Source organism: Drosophila takahashii, chromosome 2R (assembly GCF_030179915.1).
Source record: "Drosophila takahashii strain IR98-3 E-12201 chromosome 2R, DtakHiC1v2, whole genome shotgun sequence".
In the NCBI taxonomy this organism is placed as follows: Eukaryota; Metazoa; Arthropoda; class Insecta; order Diptera; family Drosophilidae; genus Drosophila; species Drosophila takahashii.
In genome coordinates, this window is record NC_091679.1 from 40,187,273 (window position 1) to 40,209,956 (window position 22,684).

The following is a 22,684-nucleotide window of genomic DNA, read 5'->3' on the forward strand; positions in this document are numbered from 1 at the left end:
ACACCAACCCGACTATAGCGTTCTCTCTTGTTTTTATTTTTTCGGCTAAGTTTCCATTATAGATGTTTTTCTCTTTTGGGGTTTCTCCAATTCGCCTGGCTGATTTTGGACTCGACTACCCATCCATTCCATTCCCAATTTAACGCCGTTGGACTCTCTTCTTTTGTCCCAGCGATTTGTTCATTAGGTATTCAAATGACAAACAGAGTCGGGTGTGTTTTAATGTGCCTCTGCCTCTGGCTCCGATTTTTATTTTGGCCAAATCCGCAGCGCACGTGCTGGATAATTTAGAATGCGATGGCCGAAATCAAATGCCACCAAAAAGGGTCCAAAAAAGAAAATATAATTAAATTCGATTCATTGCCGATTGGGTTTGCTCTGGTCCTGTCCCTTAAATCACGCATGATTACCTTGGGAAATAGCAGATACTCGTTGAAAAAATCACTTGATGCTCTTTTTCATCATCGGTTTTTTTCCACATTAATTACGCGAGAACTTTTTTGTTTGCCAAATGGAAATCTCATTACTTTTAAATCAATTAATTTATTCTAGCTACGTAGGAAAGCACTCTTTATAGTATTTGAATCCCAGGAAGTGCCATCGCTCTCTGTTGATAACCTTTTCAATGGGGAAGCGGCTTTTGTCAATTCGCTGATATGCGACTATTGACCCATCACTGGGTCATAATATTTGTGCAAATCCCCAAATATAAAAAATATTTTTTTAATTGAGTTCCATTGCACAGCATTGCATCAATGAAATAACTGATATTTTTACCGACATATTTACAATCTCACGTCAAAAGATTAAACATATTATTGCGCTCGCTAAAAGTATGCAGTGTTTTTACATTGCCATAAGCCAAAAAAAACTGAACAATGTAAATATTTTATTGAGCGCTTTGGGGTGCCAATATATAAAATTCATGTTAAGTTTGTAAACACGTTACTGTTGTCTGATGTGAACAAAAACACATTTTATACAGTGCATTTTTGAAGGACTTTCTAGGAACTAATTAATTCTGACGAGTGCGTTTTGCAATACAGCAATTATAAATTACAAAAAATTTTGATATGTTCATTTGCAACTAAAGTGTTAAAATAAATATTAACTAATGCTGTTGTGTTTGAATATTACTTTTTCTTTAACTAAATGTTGGTAAATATTTTTTGTTAAGCCTGTAAGCTATTTTAAATGGTTTTATATGAACAAAATATTTTTTTAATGGTACCTATAAAAAGTTTTTAATACCGAGCTCCTCATAAACAAATGTCGTTACAATTTACTGCACAATAGTATTTAAATATTAAAACCAATCATATAATTATTTTCTGTAATTAAATTATTTAACCCTCAACACATTGGAAAAATGTCAAGAGCCACAAGTTTATAAGTTTTACATTTATTCCATAATCATAATCTTTTTTTATTTAATTTTCTCGTGAATTGACATAAATATCCTTAAACTAGGCTTACAGCAAGGTTACATATATCACAAAGGTCAAAATGCACACGAAAAACACACTAGAAACATACACTGACAGAAATTACAACATTCACGCATTCAAAATAGTTTACTGACTAAAAGTGGGGCCTAAAATTACGCCATCTCCTCCCTCATTTGGTGCTGTTGACTGGGATGGGCACTTAGAGTGGGATTTTGCCTGCCTGATGGCAGCGCCGTTCCCGCTGCCACCGATTTCTGTGACATTTCCGTGGGGGCCTGACGATATCCTCCGGTCAATCGACCCACCAGATTGTTGACAGCGCGCAGCGTCGAAATCGGAATCTGTCGAAAATTCGGATGAACGATTGTAAAACATGGATTTGATTACTGCCGCGGGCGAATGGCGTGAACTCACCTCGAAAATGCTGTCGATCAGGGGTCGCAAACTGAACATCGGGTACGAGTTCTCAGCCGTGTGAGCCGGCTGACTATCGCCTAGGGACAAAATGGCCGCGTTGCTCCCGGGAACCGCCGTTCCCGCTGCTCCATTTCCCGGGCTCACTCCTGCCGCCAAGCTGCTCAACAGCAGGGCCGCATTCTGCTGCAGGCTGCTCATGGATCCTGCGGGGGCGGAGGAGGCGGAGGAGGGGCGCTGCTGGTACTGCCCATAATCCTGGCTCGGATACAGCACCATGTTTTGCACGGGCATCGGCTGCAGGTGCGTCTGAAAAGGTCACCAGAATGTTAATTACGCGGCAAAATTAATTCAACAGATGTGAGCTAAATATTTTCAATTCTATCTGCACGTCGAAAAAATCATGTCTATAATAATTTATGGAAAATTTATAAATTAATATAGGGAGGTATAGAAATTTCAAGACATAAGTATTTTTATGAAGATTTTTTGGTAAAATATTTTAAATTTAAAATTGTTTTAAAAAACTTTAAATGTATAAAAATTAAAATTTTTGATTCATTAAAAATATGTTTTTCAATATGGATTATGAATGACCTCATAAAATAATCCATTCACATAAAATGTAAGTTATAAAATGTTGAAAATGAACAAAAAAACAAAAGTTTTACTTGTTTTAAGTTAATCAATTTTAAAATGTAGGTGTTTTTAGAATTTAATTAAACTCTAGTTCACTTTTTATGTGAAATAAAATAACATGGAAATCGGCCATATTTTACTTTTGAGATGTTTAATTTGTGTGTCAGTCAGTCAGTAAACATTTTAATTGCACCTCAGCTGGCTTTAGGCTACTTACATCGTTCAGCAGCACCAACTCGTGACGCTGGCCGCGTGCATATCCGGAGACGCGGGTAAACTCGGTGACCAGGTGCGTTGTGACCACCAGGAGGACAAACCAGACGAATCGGTCCATGGCGGTGATGATTATCTAGAAAAATAGATACAAAAAAAAAACACATATTAAAGGAGATGAGCAAGCCAAGGAGATGATGCTATACATCATTGTTGAAACTCATGCTGTCGACACATTGATCTTGGCAATCCGCACTTGAACGCCACTTGTTTGGTGTGCGGCGGTCCAAAACGTAGTGATTGCAAAGTCAAGTTGCAGCAATGCAGCAGTGCAAACATGGATACGAGATATTCGTTCTGGCCAGCAGCCATAATAGCCATGGCTAAAACGTAGGCCAAACAGTCGAGTATCAAGTTTGGAAACCCCAGTCGAGATCCGAGACAGAATCTGCTGCCTGTTGCTGAATGGCTGGCTCTCTGGCTGGCTGGAGGTTCTGAAATGTGGATTAGACCAAGGCCAGCCAACCAGTTTCTCAGTTTTAAGTTTTCAGCTGGATGCATCGAGTTTTTCCACTTGGCAGTGAGTGAATTTTCCCGCCTCAAGTATTTCGAAAGCCGTTCGTCCGTCCAAGGCGAAAGGTTCAAATTCAAATTCAGACTCAAATCCAAATCCAACGGACTGTGAGCCCGCATTTAGCAACGAAAATATATCCCAGCATATATATCCATCAATGGCTGTCTGTGTTTGTTGTGCTGTCTGGCTTCGCAATTCGTAAAATAGCAATCAAAAATGGAAACATAAAAAGCAAGTGCAGAGCAGGTCAAAAGCAAGTCCAGCGGGCCATGACACTCCATGACTTTGGCCAGCAGGGGCGGAGTTTCAAGGGGGTCGGGGCAGTTAACCCTGCAATTGCTGTTGTCTAATTGTTACTCGAAAAGCATTTAAGCGAACATTTTAAAGCGCCGCAAGTCGCCGGAGATTCTGCGGCAGCCCTGACACAAATGCAGCCGCAAGCTGCCGCTTAATTAAACAAATAATTAAACAAATCTCAGCCCTGACCCTAGTTGGTCAAAAATATTCTGTTGGCTTTGTACTTGAAAACTTAAAAACAAAAGAAGCGACGACAAGAAATTAAAATTTAACAAGGGTTTCGTTGTTCACTGGAGTTGAAATATAAAAATAGAGAAGAGAAAACCATTTTATATTCCGTTAGCATAAAATCATGCGCATATCAATTGGAACTGATATTTGTCCCCCATTTATTTATTTGCTCTTTAAATGCTTACAAATGTATGCGAAAGGCTTTTCCACAACTATTTAAGCCGAGTGTGGGGAAAATTTATTGAAATTTTCTAAAATATTCCATACAATTATCACATTTTTGTGACCCATTTACAATGCAAATAGACACAGATGACCCAGGTTCACAAAACGAAAATGCCAGCAATTTAAGCCAACTGGTTGGACAAATTGAGAAGATTTGGCCAAAGTAAAGTAACGAATGTGCAATTAATAATATATAAGAAACTATTTCCAACAAATATAAATTACAGGCCAGAGCTCAAAGACTCGAGTCCTATTTCCTGATTTATAGAAGAGCCCACCAATCAAGCAATACACCCTCTTTTGCTAAGTGAATTGTGCGTAAGAATGAGAGATTCCATTTGCATGACAAAAACCGAACAAATGCCACAAAATAAAAGGGCACGAAACGAGAGTGGAAGAAGAAGTTGGCCGAGGCCAGACCTGAATGTGGGATTTTATTCTGACCATTGCATTTGCATTTCGCAATGCAAATTGAATCTGTTTGCAGCTGGCCAAGTTGAATTACGGTCTGCTGTGCAGCAGACTTGGCCAAAAAAAACAGAGAAAAAAAAACGAGAAGAAAAAACATTTGCAGGCCAAGCTGTTTCCGTTTGCATACGAGTCGTATGCGTGATATGTCGACGAGCAGTATCACGCATACGCCCCGATGTCTGGTAATTGTTGCCATCGATAGTATATTACGTACGTATGCACACAGATCTGTGGGTCTTTCGTCTTACTGTGCCACCGACACTCTGTTGACTTGGGCGCACAAAAATCTTTTTGTTATTCTTGCTCAAAAATTTTGGGGCAAATATTGGGCGAACAAACAAAGGCCTAAGCGCGCGGCAAATAAGCAGAGGCGCACATTTTGTGGGGGCGTGGCCGAATGATGGCAGGACCCACATATGTATAAATATGTACGTATTTTCGAAAAGAAGATTGAATTTACGAAAATAAGCAGAGTATGCATACATACTTCTGCCGGCAGCCCACGAACTTCTTGTTTGTCCGCAGCCAATAAACGTTAATTACTTTGCCAACAAACTGGGCTGCCGCCCATCGGGGGTGGCAATTGGCGTCTTCTTCTTATTCAGTCGCCCAAGCTTAATTATAGTTTCGGTTGCATATTAGTGGGCGACGTGGGCGTTACACAATCTCATTTAACTTTGCTAATGAGGTAACCGCAGCAGTTCGCTCACCTGAGCGACTGAATTCTATTTAAAGCCACTTGAAACTTGAAGCGTTTCTTGATTGATGGTTATCAGTGGTTAAGTTTTAAGTTTTTAGTTTTAACTTAACTAATAAATATTAATAAGTTATATCCATTAGTTAAATAATAAATCATGGATATTATTGTGACTGTGAGATATTTTATGTAAATTTATTTCATTTTCCATTTAAAGAAAAAAAAACATATTAAATCGCAAAGTTTGTTCTTGAATAATTGAATTTTCCCTCTTTGTTTTGACCACTTTTCCACTCCACTGCCAATGACCGGTTTTTTGTTTTGTTCTTCTTTCTATTTATTCGATTTCCTGAAATTTCACTCATAATTAGCCACATTATTATTATTATTTCTTTATAATTTGCATTTGCTTCTGCCTCTGGTTTCATCGTTTTTTTTTGTTTTTTACGCAGCCCGCAGGGCAACTCAAAAATCTGGATATTGGTTGTTTGCGTTTTACTGTTGCTTTCTTTAAGCTTTTGGCCGGCAGCTGTTTGCTCGCGAAAATGAATACTAATTTATTCTAATCATTTCAAATCCAATATTGCGCCAGCATTCTGGGACCCGTAAGCCTTTAGAGCGCAAAGCAAAAGCAAAAGTTTATGGAACGAGTTTTTCCCCAAAAGCATTTCGCGCGCTAATTGTTTTCATTGATTATTAATTTGGATATTTTCGCCCAGGACAGGAAGCTCTGACCTGGCGTAAATGGGGCTTTTGTTTTGCAATTACAAGGCAGCAGGGCATTCAGATTTGTTTGCCCGACTTTTTGCACTGGCTCTCTGGTTTCTGATTTCTGTTTTCTGGCATTTGGCTGGCTTTTTCCTGAAGAGCGGTCTCGAGTGTCCGAGCAACAGTTTCGTTCGCTTTGGGTTCGCTTTTAATGAGGCAGCACTAATTAGCAGCCAGTTTCGGAGTGCCACTCGTCGGCAGCAGAAGCAGAATCAGCATCAGAATCAGAATCAGAATCATAAGTAGAATCAAAAGTAGATTCATAATCAGAATCAAAAGTGCCCGCGGCAGACTTCACAAATTATTTCGAGCCGGCGCATTCCGTTGGTTTGCTGGTTTATTTGCCTTTGATTTTGTGGCTTATATTTTTTGGCAAAGCAGGAACTCACCTCGTTCGTGATGTAGAGGCTGCGTTGCGTTGTTGTTGTTGCTCTGACCGTCATTGTGGCAGTGATTTCAAGTCGGTTTTTCTTTATTTGGAAGAACTTATCCACCGGACGAGGTGTTCTTTTCGAGTGCAGCTGCGCGACTGTGGAAAACACGCAGCGCATGCGCCGCTTTTATAGCCTGCGTTCTTCCGTTACAAGAAGAGAGCAACAGCGCATCTCCTCGCTCTCTCTCTGCAATTGCAATGTAAAAATTTGCATTTGAGTGCGCCGGAGAGGGAGAGGGAAGAGCAAGCAAAATCACAAGCGGCTTGGTGAGAGAAAGACAGCAATGCGATCGCATTTCCTCTTCTCTCTACTTTCTCGCTGTAATGAGAGCGTCTGCTGTTAGTGTAACAAAGAAAGAGAGTAATAGAGATAACAGGGAAAATTGCAATGTAAAAGTTTGCAATTGCAAAAGAGAACGAAAATGAGAGGTATATTAAATTTCCTAAGGTTTTGTATGTATTAATTTAAAGCATTATTTTTTATATTCCATAAATTAAATTAGTGAAAAAAAAGAAAGAGAACTACTTTCATTCTATAAAGAGAGAAAGGGAGTGGATGCAGTACTGTTATTTTACAGCCAATCTTGCAATCTAAAGTCGTGCAAATTGTAGAAAGAGAACCAAAGAGAGCTGCAAATTTCGTAGTTTCTTTGCGTTCGCCGAGCTTTCTCAGCATCTACCGTTGTTAACTGTAAACGGGTTTGAGGACCGCCTACTTTCAGTGTAATTGTCGGCCTGACCCACATATTCGTCGAACTCTTTGCACCCACGATGAGTGCGCCCTGCCATCTCGCTCACTCCCAATGCCATGCCGTAGGTGAGTGCAGTTCAGTGAACCTGCTCTCTGTGGATCACTAAACTCGGGGGATCTCTGAAGTCAGGGGTTCGGTGTAGCCACAGCATTACCGCAAGTGGCTCACCTCATCTGTCTGACCGAGTTTCGATCCCAGACCAGGTTTCGTTGTTCTACGATTTCGGCCATTAAAGTTATATGGCTTTATACCGATGATAAGTGGGCTGCACAATGGAACTGCACCGGGGATCGACCGGAACCGCCTTGAACTGCGCTTCCCATCACCAGAAAGAGATACTAAGAATTTAAGTAAATAAAAATGCCAAAAAAGAACATGAAAACCTACACCCAGAAAAATGATGGACAACATTTTAGGTCATGCATAGCCTAAAACATTTTAAATGGACTAAAAGTTCCTTTTTAGGTCATGTACTGCCTAAAAATTTAAATTTTTGGTATATTTGCCCTACTATTTAGGTCCCGTATAGCCTAATATTTTAGGTCATCGTGGGCCTTAAAATTAATGCATTTTACCTAAATAAATTTGCACGGAACTCTGATACCGTTCTAGCGACGCTATAATTCCCAACCAGTTATAGCGCGGCTTGCATGGTAACCCTCTTCGATCGTTGAATAAAACAGCGATTTCACTGCTGAACAGTGAAGCCTCTTCGCTCGTTTTTGTGTGTTGGAATAATGACGACTTCTTGAAGACTAAGCCGACATTGACCTCGAGTTAGCTATAAATTTCTCTGTATTTACTTTATAATATGAAACATTTTTCAGTACAAATTTGTAGGCCAAAGAAAGCCTAAAATTTTGGAAAGTTGTTTTCTCATATTTTAAGGCAGCCAATTACCTAAAATCTAGGCCAAAAATTACCCCATTTTAGGCCATTAATGGCCTAACATTTTAGGTCATACAATCCTACATTTTAGGCCATTCAAGGACTTAGCTCCAGTTTTAGGCCAATTTTACCTAAATTCTAGGCCATTTTTTGACATTTTAGGTCATTTTTTTTTCTGGGTGTATTAAAATATTAACGAAAACTAATTTGGCTATTCTTAAAATAAACTGATTAACTTAGCTTCTGCAACTTAACGTTTAAACTCCCTTACTTTACCGCATAAAAAAGCAGAAATTCACGAAAACAAATTTGGCTAAAAGTAGAATCCAACGCGAAACAAGTTCAGTGAATTTCATAACAAAATTGTATTTATATCTGGTATAGCTCATTTGCATAAATCTGCATTAATACATGTGATTTCTGTCCTCCGGTTAATTGTCAGTTAAAGGTTTGGCTCATCAATAATATTTATTTCAGTAAAATCAATCACTAACAAGGAAATAGGTTTACTAAAAACATATATTTATCTCCGCCATATTTTCGCAAAAGATCTAAATCTTATCGTTTGTAAGATTAAACCTGTTTTGATAGAAGACTTGATCTACCTCAATACAAATTGATTTGACGGTAGACAAATCACTTAGTAACTGATCATTTCAATTGGCCAATTAATATACCCAGGCAAAGGGCAGTAGAACCTTTGGCCTGCGGAATGACTGTGCATCAGTCATCCGAATAATTGTTTGCCTAGTCTACTTATGCATTAATTAGTAATCTGCCGCACAGCAAGTCACGTGTAGCCCTCACTTTCCACCTTGTTTAATTTATTTCCCATTCCGTATTCCATTTAGTAGTGCCCCTTTTGTGGCTTTAACCTTCCCACCTCGTCGGAAAACTGAATTAAGTCGCTGCACTTGCAGAAAATGCTGTTGCAGGATAATCTTTCACTTAAAATTTAAAACAAGATTTCATAAGTCTAGGAAAACTAAGAATAAAGAAAAATAAATATGTTTCCAAATCCATTACCATTATTGTAATGTTTTAGTATTTTGGGATATTTATTCAGCATAAATTTCTAAATAAATTAATCAGTGATTTAAAATGAACCACTTTTTATTTTTTATTTCTTCACCATAATATTTTCCAATTGCTCTATAAAACTATTAATTCTAGGCAATATACTTTATTTAGGTGTAGAAAACACGTCTGGTGATGCATTGAACCTGCGAGTGAATCACGTTGAACCGGCTACGCCCTTAGGAACACCTCACCTCGTCCTCCTTGTACAGTTTGCCCTGGCTAAATATAAACATTTAGGGTGGGGCAGTTGTAGGGAGCAACTGTGAGAGTTTAGCAGATACGGCTATTTGCATTTGCCTTTTTTCGTTCGCCAATCAATATTTGTTTGGCAATTTTACAAATTGCAAACAAATATATAAAGCCGGGCCGAAATGCAAGCCAAAATAGCTATTGACCCTCAACTTGAACTAGAAAACCAAATAACCGGGCGGGGCGCATAGCGTTAAATTGAATTGTATGTTCAGCCGGCTCTTTGCCCCTACACCCCTCCCCTCCCACACATATATTTTGCTGTCCAATTGTGTTGTTGTCCGCTGACAATGCATAAAATTTGAATAGCCAAACAACGATCTCCGGCAACAACAAACAATGGCAACAATGAACAGCGAACAGCATCAAATTTGCCGTTCAACGAATTTTGCACCTATTTTTTTATGGCTGGTCACACTTATGTGTTCAAAATTGAAGATGGAGATGAAAATGGGTGTGAACTGTTACAGTCAGGGGCATAAGGTGAATTGTGACAAAAGGGGTTATGTAGGAAAGGGGCTAAAAATTAATTTAATTTAACTTTTTTTTAAATATTTAAAATTTACAGTTTTTTAACATTATTTGATATTTAAAATTAGTTTATAATAATAACTGTAAATAAATCAACTAATAAAACCCAATAAAATTTATAGTTTATTAGTTAGACTGCTAGTTTCTTTATATTTTCTTTTAATTTAAAGGCCCCCTGGCGAGCCTCTGGCTGACATTGCTCAGGGTCATGGAGTAACTGTACAATGCGAAGCTAATCAGCATAGCGAAAGAGTAAGCGAAAGGCATGGGGAGAGTGTGAGCGAGAGGGCCTTGACTTTGCTTGGGGTTACCGACACACACACATGCCCATAAAAAAACACTACCCATTTTGTAAGCTTGATTGCCAGATTTTGCTTTAATTTCATTTGTTTTTTGTTGCTGCTTGTTTGAATCGCGTCTTTTGCTTTTTGGCGTCGAATTTTGACTTTGTTTTTGTACGTGACCTTTTGCCGGAAAAAATCAGTTGATATTTTTAGCATTTCGACTTGTTCTTCTTCTTCTTTTTTTCCCTTTCCGTACACCCCCACCCCCAACTCGGTGAAACGAACACGTGCAGATAAACGTTCCTAGAGATACAAAATATCACAATAACTACATATTTTCGCTTTCCAGCTTTGATTATTTGTTTAGCGGCTTTAGCGTTTGTTGTTTGATTGCGCTGTTGTTTATGTTTGTGTATTTATGTTCACACATGTATTATTTGCCAAGCTAACGTTTTCTTCTTCTTGGCGGATTTGATTTAATTACCGGGCCAAGTTTGTTATTGTTTCGAGTGGCGGTGGTTAGCTAACCCGTAATTGAGATAATACCCCAAGTGCTCGGAGAGAAATAAACAAGGTTCAATGGCAGAGTTAAACTACAATTAAAGCGGGCTTAACGAAGGGGGTGGTAACCCGCCCATCGTGTGCTATCGTTAATCATGCAGCTAATTAATGCCAAAAGCACCCACCCAGCAATCGGTTTCATAGGTATCGGAATCCAATGAAGCCGCAGGAGCAGAGTATCGCACACACTCGATGCCAATAAAATCAATTTAATTAATTCGCTTTATTTCAATTGTCTGGGAAAAGTGGGTATTGTTTGTTTATTTAATTTACTCCTTAGAACGATATCAATTTGCATTTAACCGAGTAATAAAAAGTAATTGATTTAACATGTTAAAGTTATAAAGGGAAGCTGACTTTTTGTCTTTAATATCTGTAGAACTTTCTTGTTAACAACTCTTCAATATAAAAGAAATTTAAAACACTAGATAGCCATTTTTTAATGCGTTTATTTTTGTAAATTTTTAATTTAATTAATCAATGTGCATATTGAAGTGTTAATTAAGTGACACAAATGCTAATGCGTTTATTAATTTAAGTGCTGCCTGCTAATCTGATTAAATGTGCACGCGTTGACCTGACTGTTTACAAACAGATTATTTTTCATAAAAGAATATGCTATTGATTTCATATTGAAAATTCAAATTAAATTTTTTGAACTTCATCTCTACCGCTTAGAGAATAAGATATGGGGGTTCCCGAGGTTCTCTTTTCACTACAGGTGGCTTGTTGTCGGCGTCTACGTGACACGGAACACGGCCAAGAATGATAAACTAATCTCAATTCATTCAGAACCAACTTAACGCTCCATATGAATGCAGCTGAGCATGCGCAGTGACGCAGATCCACTGACGTGTGTCTATATATAGCTTTTTATATCGATCAGTTGGCCAAAAATACTAAAGCATTTCCGCTGAATATTCAAGATTGCTGGCTGTGACGCTTCGCGCTTTAAATACTTTGTAACCGAAACGATCGATGGGATCCCGCATAAATTAGACATTCGAGCGCTTACTTTCGTTTCGTCGCCGGAACATCTTACGTAACTTGACACGCACATAATTAATTAGAATCTCAAACATTTTTCAGAGCCCAGACCAGACTAACAGCCAAACAAAAGCAAAAGTTCTTAACTGCCAAACAAATGCAAATGAATCGCACCTTCGACTGAGTCATTTCCCAGTATCTAAATACAGATTCAGCCAATTTTGCGAATATTTAGATAAGCAGACGAAGATACAGAAAGCACAGCATTCAGAGCTCGGTTCTCATTCTCATTCTCAGATCGTGCGATCTGGCGATCTGCCAGAAGCTTAGAACCTGAAAAGAAAACCTAGCACATGGCTGGGCTGATTAATCAGATTGCTGAACCCACAACCCAGAACCCAGAATAAAAACCTGAATCAGAGGTCCGACAACTATGTGAATCGCAAGAGATTTCGCTTCGAACAGCTATCACCCTCAGTGGTGATCGCAATCAGGAAAATAAATATGTTCTGTGTCTTGTATCATTAAGACTATATATCAAACAGTTTGAGCAGTCATTAACCATCAGCATGGATTTTACTACGAAAAGTCGAAGATCGAAATACTCTTAAGCAAAATCGTATAATTTTATTTATCAACTTATGTCAAGCTGATAATTAAATGATAATTATTAAGTTAATTGAATTAATTATAATAAAATTTGTATGTATGTATAATTAGGTAATCTACTCAAAAAAATATATTTCATTTAAAAATTTTTTGCTTACTTTGAGTATAAAATATAACTTTTAAGACTCTTTAAGTAACATTGTATTTCCATTTTTTTATTGCTTCGAAAATGAATATTTGCAAATTATCTACTCAACAATTTTCTAAGTTTGTCCACTAGATTCACAAACGAAAAACCAGATATTTCCCCTGCATAATAGATGTTTCAAACGCACCGAAATAGTTTACTTAAAGTTGAATTTACTTTAAGAACTTGAAACTCAACTTGCTTTGCATATTGTTTATCGGAATTTATTAAGTTTCGCAACTATGGGGTTTGCATAAAAAATTTCACACGTTTTACGGGAGTTTGCCATTTGTGAAACTTTCAAAGTCAATTACTGAATTTCGCATACAAAAAAGGTTGTGTAAATAGAGGCGAGCAAAAGGGAAAAGTTTCTTGTAATTTAAGTAATATTTAATGGACCGCAAACGTTAAAGTTCAATCGAAGTTGGGCTAGAACCTGGTGTAAACTCCTTGGCATAACTAGATGGTTGGGTTTTACCTTATCCAGCTGACTGCGCCTCTCGATCATTTTGGCCACTTAATTGATACACTCCCAAATTGAGGAATTCCAGCCACTTTTCACTCGCGAGCACTCACACTTGAATAATTATTTGCTTGACTAATTTCCGCCTAATCGCGAAACTTCGTTTTTTTTTTGGCAAACTCTTGTTGCGGAATGGAAGTGGAGTTTCGTGGGATTCGGGTATTCGGTAGACAGTAGAACGCCAACCGCTCGGAGGCAACCGTCTCGTGTTGTATGAAATTCGCAACTGAACTGAGCTGAGCACTTAAGAGTGCTCTTACCCGCCACTCAAGCCCCAAACCGTATACCCCAGACCCCAAACCTCAGGTCTCGGATCGCAGATATCTCGGATCCCAGGCCCCGAGCTACAATATACAAGCCTGGCTCCGACGCTCTGGCCAACTCAAGCCGGCAACGAAGCGTCTCACGTTTTGTTTTCTTTTCGTTTGCGTCGTTTTTTGATTTTGTTTTTGATTTTTTCTGTTTTCTGATTTTTTTTTTCGGTTTTGGTGAGCTGAGCGGGCTGCCAGGCGAGTTTCTCAGCTTTGTTGGCGCCTAACGTGTTTGCTCTGGGCTCTCAGAAGAAGCTTAGCTGCGGTCTAGGGGAAAAGGGACTGAAGCGGTGGGCAGGTGGTTACTGGGTGGTTAAGTAGCCGAGCACGTAGCTCAGCTGTTCTTCGTACGCGCTGCGCGTGCGCAGCTCAGTCCCTTTCGCAAGCCGTTTGCACGGTGTAGATACACAGGAAAAAATTATGATACATTGTTAAGAACTTACTAATACTCTATTCAACGAAATTCTGAAGGTGTGAGCAAACAAGGAAAAATCCCACATAATAAAACTTAATAATAAACAAAATTACTTTGGTATAAAATTCTATAAGTTTTACCTGAATTACTGCTCTATCTTAAAATTGGAAAGTTCCCACGAATGAAGATATTTTAGACACCACTTAACAATGACCAAATTATATAAGATATTAAATTCTAAAAGTTCGAGCTCGAATTATTATCTTTACTAACTTTTTTGTTTAAAAAAAAATTTAGAAAACTATTATCTTTAGAAAATTGTTAGTTTGATCTAGGAAAAAGTTTAAAAAATATTTAAATATTTTCAAAAAAAAAAAAATATTACAGTGCGTTCTCTTTCCATTCATTCCATTCATATTTTAGCAAAGCATTTTGCTTTGCTATAACCCATAAAATACTAAAATAACTATTTACAAAAAATGTTAAACAGATGCAAAATTCGCCGTCAATTTTCACGTAAAGTGCTATGTACGCATTGTAAAATGAGCACTCTGGAAAATCCGTAGTTGAATCAATAAACTATTGAGAAGCTAATTTTCTAGAGGCTCGATGGGTCATTTAACTCCGAGGGTATCTGTCGATCAGTTAGTGCATTCCGCAGGTTGTGTTTCAATACGTTTTTGCTTGCCTTTTGCCTTTGTCGAGTGGTGCGAAAAGGCAACAGTTAGGCCTGACTGACTGAGTGACTGACTGATTAGTTGCCGTTTGCCGATTGCTGTTTGCCGTTTGGATACTTGAAGCTGCCCCTGCTTCGCAAATAATTTATTTAATATTATGAACGAGTGTAGATGGTAGCTGGTGGGTTGGGTTGGTCTCTTTGCAGGGGGCATTGACGTTTGTTTGAGTTTGGCAGCCGGTTGTGAACTTTCTTTTCCGCATATGCGGCAATCAATTCGCCATGCACCGCAAAGCGTAGACTGCAATTGTGGTGGGAGCAAACTTTCACCGGTTCGACGAGTCTACGGGGCGGATGAGTCAGCTGCATCACTCATACGCCGCATGGTATATCCCGATCTGGGTGCGAGTTTATTTGTACTTTACCTTGTTTGCAATTGGTTCACACTTGATTTGACTGCCGGTAAACTTTATCGATATTCGACCTGTTCGCTGGTCTAGAAACTCCACTCAACTGACAAACGCACGCCGGCGACTATTGTTATTTATGCCAAAATAGGGAAATTGCTGGCGAAATTTATTGATATTTATTGAACCAGAGTTTTAATTGCTCGCCACCGAAATCCCTCAATGTGAATCAGACTGTGACGAAACATATTCGAAACCAAAAGCATGTGGGCAAAAACCAATCGCTAATGATTCGCCACGAGATTCCTTCTCGAAATCAAATTTGATTTTAATTCGCACCCCGAAACTCCTGCATACGGAATTTCGGGGCAGAGGACAATAATTGGTCCTGGTCTTCTACGTGATTCTATTGCGGAAGTAGGTTCCCGGAAATGTTTGAATAAACGAAGGATTCCTAGGAACTGAATGGCTCACGCAGATGAATTCGGTTCTTGGGGAGGGGGAAATTTCGGCACACACGTGAATCCATTTGGCATCTCAATTATGGTCAGTTGTGCGTGGGCCCCATTACGCTCTCCATCCATCCCCATTTTCTGGCCACAATCAGCAGGGTTATCTTGAATGAATGCACTCCAGCTCAAGCTCCAAGTTCATCCTCATCTTTATCCCCAATATTGTGGTCCGAAAAAACACAGGCGAAGGCAAATGGGAATGCTTTGTGTGGGTATCTCGACGTTTTGATACTCTATCAATATCACATCATTTAGATTTTATGCTTATATTTTTATTTTGGATGGAAAAATATAATTGTTAACATTTATTAAATAATTTTCTGAAAGCTTTAAATTTTCAAAAGGTAAACCTCAATAAAATATTTATATTTATTTTTTGTATTTTTTTACGACATATTTTCATTTGGTCTTAAAAAATATGTGCACAGATTAATTATTGTATAGATTAATTTACGCTTATATATATATTTGAAAACAAATATTTTGATAAGTTTATGTGATTCACACAATTCGTGGAATATTGCGAAACAGAGATTAACGTGAACTAAAAAATGTATAAAAAAAGGTCCCGTAATTAGTTATTTTTCTTTTTAATTTTTCTTAGAGGCTATGGTATATACAATGTATATTATACCCATAAATGCTGATTTTACAGATTTTACAGATAAATCAAAGCGGAAATTGTGCCAAGTCTCATGTTAATTTCGCACTCTGCCGAGAAGCAGCTGCTTCTTGTCTTTTTGACTTGTTTTTTTTTTATACTTCTGCGGTTGCAATTATGCCAATCTCGTGGATGCCGCCAAGTGCACACCCGAACATTACGTTTCAAGTTTATTTTACAGCACGCAGTTTTTAATCACAGCCGGCAATGACCTTAAACATCAACAGACTCTGGGTCTTGGGTTACGTGTAGTTGGTCTCGGGTTTGCTTTGGGTTACGGCATTGGTGGGGCGTTTACTTGGAGGGGTTTGCTGGACGCAAACAAAAGCACTCGCACAATAAGAGACAACTGCCTCAGCCTCAATAGAATCGATTATCTAATTCCTGCAATTCAATTACTTTTACTGGGCCACACCCTGTTATTCAGGCCATCAGTGTGAATAATTTATGATTGATTGCATTTAATGAAGTGTAAAAAAGAGTGTCAATGCTTTATAGGAAAGTTCCTACCCTTATGAAATAGGTATTCAGAAATATAGCTCTCTTTTGAGGTAATTTATATAGCTGCGGTTCTTATAATATTTAACTTAAAATTTTAGAAATGTTTTTTTTCAGCTGTGGTGGCTTTTATCTTTATATCTGTGCAATTATATCATCTGCCTTGGCTGTGGTGGCATTTGATGATCGCGAAATTAGTTTTAAATTGCCCCTTGTCAGCCGACATTCGTGTAATTTTATGTCATTTTAACAAATGTTTATCTGTTCGGACGTGAGCGAGTCACTAAACCAAAACATGTCAAGGTCGAAATGGATGTATGCCTTAAATTTTGGAGTATGTGGATAAATTACTTTAAAGAGAAATGTTTTAGAAAGTCATGAAAATGTAAGCAATACTTCGACGAAGAAAGAGAAGTTCAGCATTACCAATTGCATTTAAAAGTTTAGATTGTCTCAATTTAAAACAAAATCCAAATCTAGAAAACGAATAAATCCAAAGCCGATTATGTTCAACCATTTGTATGCATTTGGAAGTGCAGGCTAAGGTTCAAAGTTCTACTGAACGAAAAATGTACATTTAACAAATTGTACACATGCATAGAAAGTCGACCTTTTGTTACTACGAGACCTAAGTAAAAATGCAAAAGAATAAAAATGGTTGCTCCATATTTTGTTTGTTAGCCACACAAAGTGAAGTCTTGCATATTTGGCAAGTTTGCTGACCTTTGTGGCCATGTGGCAAACTGGAATTTCTATTCATTTTTGTTCACCATAAACATATCCAAAGCTTTTGTGGTATTTTCTAGCTGCCTTAATGTGCTTTCCTTTTGCCTGGCAAGCCGGTTAGCTAAATAAATTAAGGCATGCACAAAAAATTGCCAAGCAGAGCTAGAAAGCTGGCTATGAAACGGCTCATTAAACTGAAAATCGCATTAAAACCCATTTAAAAATACATTTAATCACCCGTTATCAGTCAGGCAAAGCCATAAAAAAACACCACGCGACTGTTTGTTTGTTTTCCGAAGGAGAGTAAGCAATCGGATCAGGCCCATTAAGGGTATGGGTGTAGTACACACGTCATCAGCATAATTGTTGCCATTGCCACCGCCACCGAAACTGCCTTCCCCCCAAACACTCGTCATCGTGCTCATTATTGTCATTGCCATTCGGCGGCATTAAAAATTTCAATTGTCCCGCCGCCTGCCCGCCGAACTCCGCCAATCGAGAGCAGCACGTGTCGCGACCACGCCCCCGGCAAACCCACGCCCACTGAGCCTGCCATAACAAGGTGCACCGAAAGAAAATATCACTTTTATGGGACAATTCACTTCAATAAATTAAGAATATTTTAAGATTAAAGATTAAAATGAGAATTTTGATTTAATTTAATTTATCATTCATTACAGTAATTATTTATTGATGAATTTTTATTAATAAAACAATTATAAAAAATTTCATCAAGTGCTGTATTTATTTTAATATTTTAAAAGACTCTTAAAAAGAGAATGAAATTAAATTAGTGTAGGTATATCATACATAAAATATTTTTGATGAATATAAAATTTGATCACATTTAAATTTCATGTATTACGGAAGATTTTAAGAAATTAATAACTTTGCTAAATCCACCAAGATTTTCTCTCTCTGTACTCGCGATGCCTTGGTTACACACGTTCTTTCTGTTTATTCGCGTTTCCATTCACATTTTCCGCATATGTGGGGCGGATTGCCTCTTGGCCACGTTTATTGCCGCCGCATCATTTGCATTTAAACGGCGGTGTGTTACCTGTGATTAAACGCAACTGCAGGACTGCTCGTAACCAGCTCATTCAGCAAAGGGATTTATGGTGATCGTTTAACTCGCAGTTGTAGGTCCATTTTCATTCTGGGCTTTTGGGTGCTCGGCGGGTGGCTTGATTTTAATTTTCGCGGTTGGGTATTTTCCAAACGTTTCAGCAGGAAATTTAGTTTGTGAGTGCAAAGACTTTTCTTGAATAAGATGTAAAATAATTAATTTAATGATAATGGGCGAATATCAATATTCACGGTTATCAGTTCATTCGAAAAACGCATAGCCTTTCGATAGAAAATCAGATTGCAAATCAGCTAAATCAAGAAATACAGGCCTAACTTTATTTTCAAGCAACCAAATTCAAAGTACACTCAAAAAACTATTTGGAAGGCAAATAAATTTCATTTTTTACGTTTTACGAATATTTTTTTTCCATTTTTAAATTTTTTCTAATTTATAAAAAAAAAATGTACGCATACATTCATCAAATACAAGAAATAATATAATTCTCAACCTTTAATTTTCGATTTAAAGGTATTTAAATTTAAATAAAATGTTACCGTCATGTTTACATTTTTCTGATAGAATTGATTAGGAATTTCTAATGTTAATATTCCCAATAATTTTTCTCATTACACAATAAATCAAAATTTGCTTGACAGTATTCCCGAAATGATGATGCGGTGTAAAATGAAATTCTTGGAAAACCATTCGGAGGCTGCTTATCATTCAATATTGCAATGCAATAAAAGCCCAGGCCCTGGGCATGCAAGTCAGTTATTCCGGACATAAGCATGAAGAACGTCGTCGCTATTGTAGCCCTGCTCGCTTGGGTTTGTCTCGGAGATGGCCAATCAACTCTATCATTCCTGGATCCGAATTGTGGCACTTCGGTCGCGGGATCGCGTCGTTGGAGATCGAGGATAATCGGCGGCGAGACAGCGAACATGTTTGGAAACCCATGGATGGTCCTGATTCAAAGCAGCATTTCGTGTGGCGGTACGCTTATCACAAACCGTAAGTATTTTTATTTAAAACTGAATAATTTGAAGAATTTATTATATTATATTTATTTATATTATTATTTCCAGGTTTTGTGCTCACTGCTGCTCATTGCATAAGGAACAGCCCGACGTGAGTACTTTTTAAATATATCCTTTAACGATATAAGATGACCTTATCACCTGGTTACAGTATAGCTTTCCTAGGGGAGTTTGATAGATCAACCAGAACGGATTGTTCCGGAAGAGCTTGCTTGCCGAGAGCCATTGGTATTCCAGTCGATGCCAAGATAGCGCACCCAAGATATGTGCATCACTCCCGGGATGATATTGCTCTGTTTCGACTGGCCAGGACGGTGCAGTATACGGGTAATGGAACTGACCTTTTCTATGAGAAGCTCCCTAATTATATTTTATACCATATAGACTACATCAAACCGATTTGCCTGGTGACCAACTATAATCTCCTGCCCCAAACCAGAGTCCTAACAGCCACTGGCTGGGGCGAAACAGAAAATACACCCGGAAGTAACGTTTTGAAGACCACCACTCTAACGCAGGCTGATCGCTCGTATTGCTCCGCTATCTACGGTCGAGTAGATATGTCGCATATTTGTGCCGGAGACTACGATTCGCATGTTTGCCGTGGGGACTCTGGCGGTCCAGTCTCCAGCAATTTTAGGGTGAACGGTATAAACCGGGTTGTTCAGTTGGGAATTGTCAGCTATGGCGATACAGAGTGCACACAGTGGTCGGTCTTTACGAATGTAATGCATCACATGAACTGGATCGTAGATACCGTACGACGTAGGCAAAGACCAAATCCCAGGAATTCTCATAATCGTATTAACAATCTTCTTTGATGATTAAAACCTGATTAATAATTGGAAACAAAATAATGTCAGAATTATGGTTGGAGGTCCTAATATATTTTTTATACTTCCCTAAAACGTTTTTTGAACATTCTTCTTGATTTTAGGATCTTTCCAGCTGCGTCTGTTTGCAATTTCAGCTGTTCGAGGCGAAATAAGTAAAAAGTCGTGGTCCCAGAAATTGCGTTTTGTGCAACCCTGGTAAAACTAAGATTTCTATTTATGGGAACCCTTTTCAATGATATTATTGATTGCAAAAGGCACGTAATACATTTTCGATAGGTAAAAATATACAAAAAAAAATTGCATTTATACTTCTCGGGAATCTTTAAAGGTGTGGGCACATTTTAAAATCGTTAGTGGCCGATTGTGGGCGTTAGAGGGGGCGTGGCGCTCGGCTGAAATATTCTTGCGCTGCGTAGGGTTAAGTTAAAACTTTATTATTAATTATATTTTTGTTTTTGGGAGTTTGCGTAATTATTTAAAATTAAAAAAAAACAGAAGATATTCTAAAAAATATTTTTTTAATACATCCGCTTTTCATTCTGAAATAATTTTATTACCAGCTTTTCCATTGTAACAATAAAGATTATTTTCGAAAAAATATATATTTCTCTTACAACTCTTTTTCATTCTTTGGACAAAGCAGCTGTTCAAGGTGCGATCGTCACTAAGTTTTAACGAAAAAGAACTAAATCGTGCCGCTACATAATTATCGTAATTCCACATTAAATAAATATTCGTTAATTAGTTTTCCTGAAATGCTCTTGGGCTGTAAAATGAAATTCTTCAAAATTCATTATTCTGTCAGATGCTTCTTAAACTCAATATTGCAATGCATTAAAAGACAAGTCAGTTATTCTGGACAGAAGCATGAGGATCGTCGCAGCTATTAGCCTGCTCTCTTGGGCTAATATTGGAAATGGGCAACCTCCTATTTCATTCCTGGAATCCAATTGTGGCTATGCGAATGGTCCGCAATACAGGATCATTGGCGGTGAAACGGCCAACATGTTCGGAAACCCATGGATGGCCTTGATACTAAGCGGCATTGTCTGTGGTGGTTCGCTCATCACAAACCGTAAGTATTGTCAATTAAAAAGTAGAAAATTAGTATTTAAATACAAAACTTACTATTTTCAGGATTTGTGCTTACTGCTGGACATTGTACAAGTAAAAACCCCATGTATGTAATATTATACAAAATCCATTATGGTTGTACCATTTTGTTATTTGTTATGTGTCCATATCATCTGAATACAGTGTATACCTAGGGGAGTTCGACAGGTCAACCGTCACTGATTGCTCTACTAAAGGTTGCATACCACAGGCGATTGGAATTCCCGTCGAAGATCAAATAAGACACCCAAATTATGTTGAACTCGACCGGAATGATATAGCTTTGTTTCGACTGAGGTGGCCGGTGCAATACACAGGTAATATAGCTGATATTTTCTTTAAAAATCCCCCTTATTACATACTGCACCATTTAGACTTCATTCGACCGATTTGCCTGCCCCTGAACTATGATCCCTTGCCCCATACCCAATACCTAACTGTCACTGGTTGGGGTGCAACGGAATACGGATCCGAAAGCAACGTTCTGAAGATCGCAACCTTGACGCAAGCGGATCGCACGTATTGCTCCAAACTCTATAAGCACAAAGTGGATATGTCGCATATTTGTGCCGGAGACCGCGACTCACATGTTTGTAGGGGAGACTCCGGAGGTCCAGTTTCCGTTACTTTTTCGTTAGACAGAGGACTCCGGACTATGCAGGTTGGACTAGTTAGCTATGGAGATAGTAAGTGCAAACAGTGGTCGGTCTTTACGAATGTCATATACTATACGAAGTGGATCGAAAATATCGTACGACCATGGCAAGGCTATTGATCAAATCGCATTCATTTTCTTATTCATATTTATAGTTTTTTTTGGGAGTTTGCATCTATGAATATAAAACAAAGAATAAAATATATAATAATTTAATTTTTTTTATCTGTTTAATGGGAATAAATAAACACAAATTAATATTTTAAGCTTTCTAATAGTAAATGGAAACCGTTTTGCTCGAGTGTCCAAACTGAGACTAAAAAGTCTGAGCTCGAACACGATTCTGCTGTCCCTTTCTATCAGTTCCGGCCATCTCTTTCTCTCCCCTTCTCCCCGTCTCTGTCGCACCCAGACGACAGTGTCTGTCACTTGTTGTCGCTGTCAATTAAACGTAATCCCTTCGGCAGAGTTAAAATCCGCTCGTCTTTGTGAATTTGCGAGCTTGTGTCACAAGTCAAACTAATTTTCGACCTTTCGTCTCTCCTCGCCTCTTGGAAGTTTTCTGGGTGGGCGTGGCGTTTAGGGCACAAATAACGCTCATTAGCCGTAATGAGTTATAGTTGGTCTACAATCCACATCGGACGCCAAACACTCTTTAGCGGCAATTATGCTTGAGGGGCGGGGGGTAGCTTTGCTTTTTATGG

General features: G+C 38.3%; 3 protein-coding genes across 6 annotated transcripts; 2 read left to right on the top strand and 1 right to left on the bottom strand.

Annotated features, from left to right (window-relative positions):
* Nucleotides 1–1,420: 1,420 nt before the first annotated feature.
* LOC108054101 (uncharacterized) lies at nucleotides 1,421–14,941 on the bottom strand. 4 transcript variants are annotated; one of them, XM_070213874.1, is made up of 4 exons: nucleotides 14,889–14,941; nucleotides 2,719–2,850; nucleotides 1,863–2,171; nucleotides 1,421–1,789 (listed from the first exon to the last, which is right to left on the bottom strand). In XM_070213874.1, the coding sequence occupies exons 2-4, from the start codon at nucleotides 2,833–2,835 to the stop codon at nucleotides 1,601–1,603; spliced, it is 615 nt and encodes a 204-aa protein (XP_070069975.1). In that variant the 5' UTR covers nucleotides 2,836–2,850; nucleotides 14,889–14,941; the 3' UTR covers nucleotides 1,421–1,600. The 4 variants fall into 4 exon arrangements, with proteins under 4 accessions (XP_070069975.1, XP_070069974.1, XP_016992348.2 ...); XM_070213873.1 differs by lacking the exon at nucleotides 14,889–14,941 and adding an exon at nucleotides 13,017–13,274; XM_017136859.3 differs by lacking the exon at nucleotides 14,889–14,941 and adding an exon at nucleotides 6,367–6,497.
* Nucleotides 14,942–19,127: 4,186 nt separating this feature from the next.
* On the top strand, nucleotides 19,128–20,197 carry LOC108054099 (melanization protease 1-like). The gene is made up of 4 exons (XM_017136857.3): nucleotides 19,128–19,350; nucleotides 19,425–19,467; nucleotides 19,528–19,703; nucleotides 19,761–20,197. Exons 1-4 carry the CDS (start codon nucleotides 19,128–19,130, stop codon nucleotides 20,195–20,197), a joined length of 879 nt encoding a protein of 292 aa, XP_016992346.3.
* An 875-nt stretch (nucleotides 20,198–21,072) lies between these two features.
* LOC138912442 (melanization protease 1-like) lies at nucleotides 21,073–22,163 on the top strand. Its single transcript, XM_070213287.1, has 4 exons — nucleotides 21,073–21,287; nucleotides 21,350–21,392; nucleotides 21,470–21,642; nucleotides 21,700–22,163. Exons 1-4 carry the CDS (start codon nucleotides 21,080–21,082, stop codon nucleotides 22,098–22,100), a joined length of 825 nt encoding a protein of 274 aa, XP_070069388.1. The 5' UTR covers nucleotides 21,073–21,079; the 3' UTR covers nucleotides 22,101–22,163.
* Nucleotides 22,164–22,684: the final 521 nt, after the last annotated feature.

Bases quoted from the DNA above. Each gene is read 5' to 3' on its own strand.
- LOC138912442 (XM_070213287.1), top strand. From the start codon at position 21,080: ATGAGGATCGTCGCAGCTATTAGCCTGCTCTCTTGGGCTAATATTGGA. The intron at 21,393-21,469 runs GTATGTAATATT...ATCTGAATACAG, and splicing joins TGTACAAGTAAAAACCCCAT to TGTATACCTAGGGGAGTTCG. The intron at 21,643-21,699 runs GTAATATAGCTG...TGCACCATTTAG, and splicing joins GTGGCCGGTGCAATACACAG to ACTTCATTCGACCGATTTGC.
- LOC108054099 (XM_017136857.3), top strand. From the start codon at position 19,128: ATGAAGAACGTCGTCGCTATTGTAGCCCTGCTCGCTTGGGTTTGTCTC. The intron at 19,468-19,527 runs GTGAGTACTTTT...ACCTGGTTACAG, and splicing joins TGCATAAGGAACAGCCCGAC to TATAGCTTTCCTAGGGGAGT. The intron at 19,704-19,760 runs GTAATGGAACTG...TATACCATATAG, and splicing joins CAGGACGGTGCAGTATACGG to ACTACATCAAACCGATTTGC.
- LOC108054101 (XM_017136859.3), bottom strand. From the start codon at position 6,420: ATGACGGTCAGAGCAACAACAACAACGCAACGCAGCCTCTACATCACG. The intron at 2,851-6,366 runs GTGAGTTCCTGC...CTATTTTTCTAG, and splicing joins GCCTCTACATCACGAACGAG to ATAATCATCACCGCCATGGA. The intron at 2,172-2,718 runs GTAAGTAGCCTA...TGACCTTTTCAG, and splicing joins AGTTGGTGCTGCTGAACGAT to ACGCACCTGCAGCCGATGCC.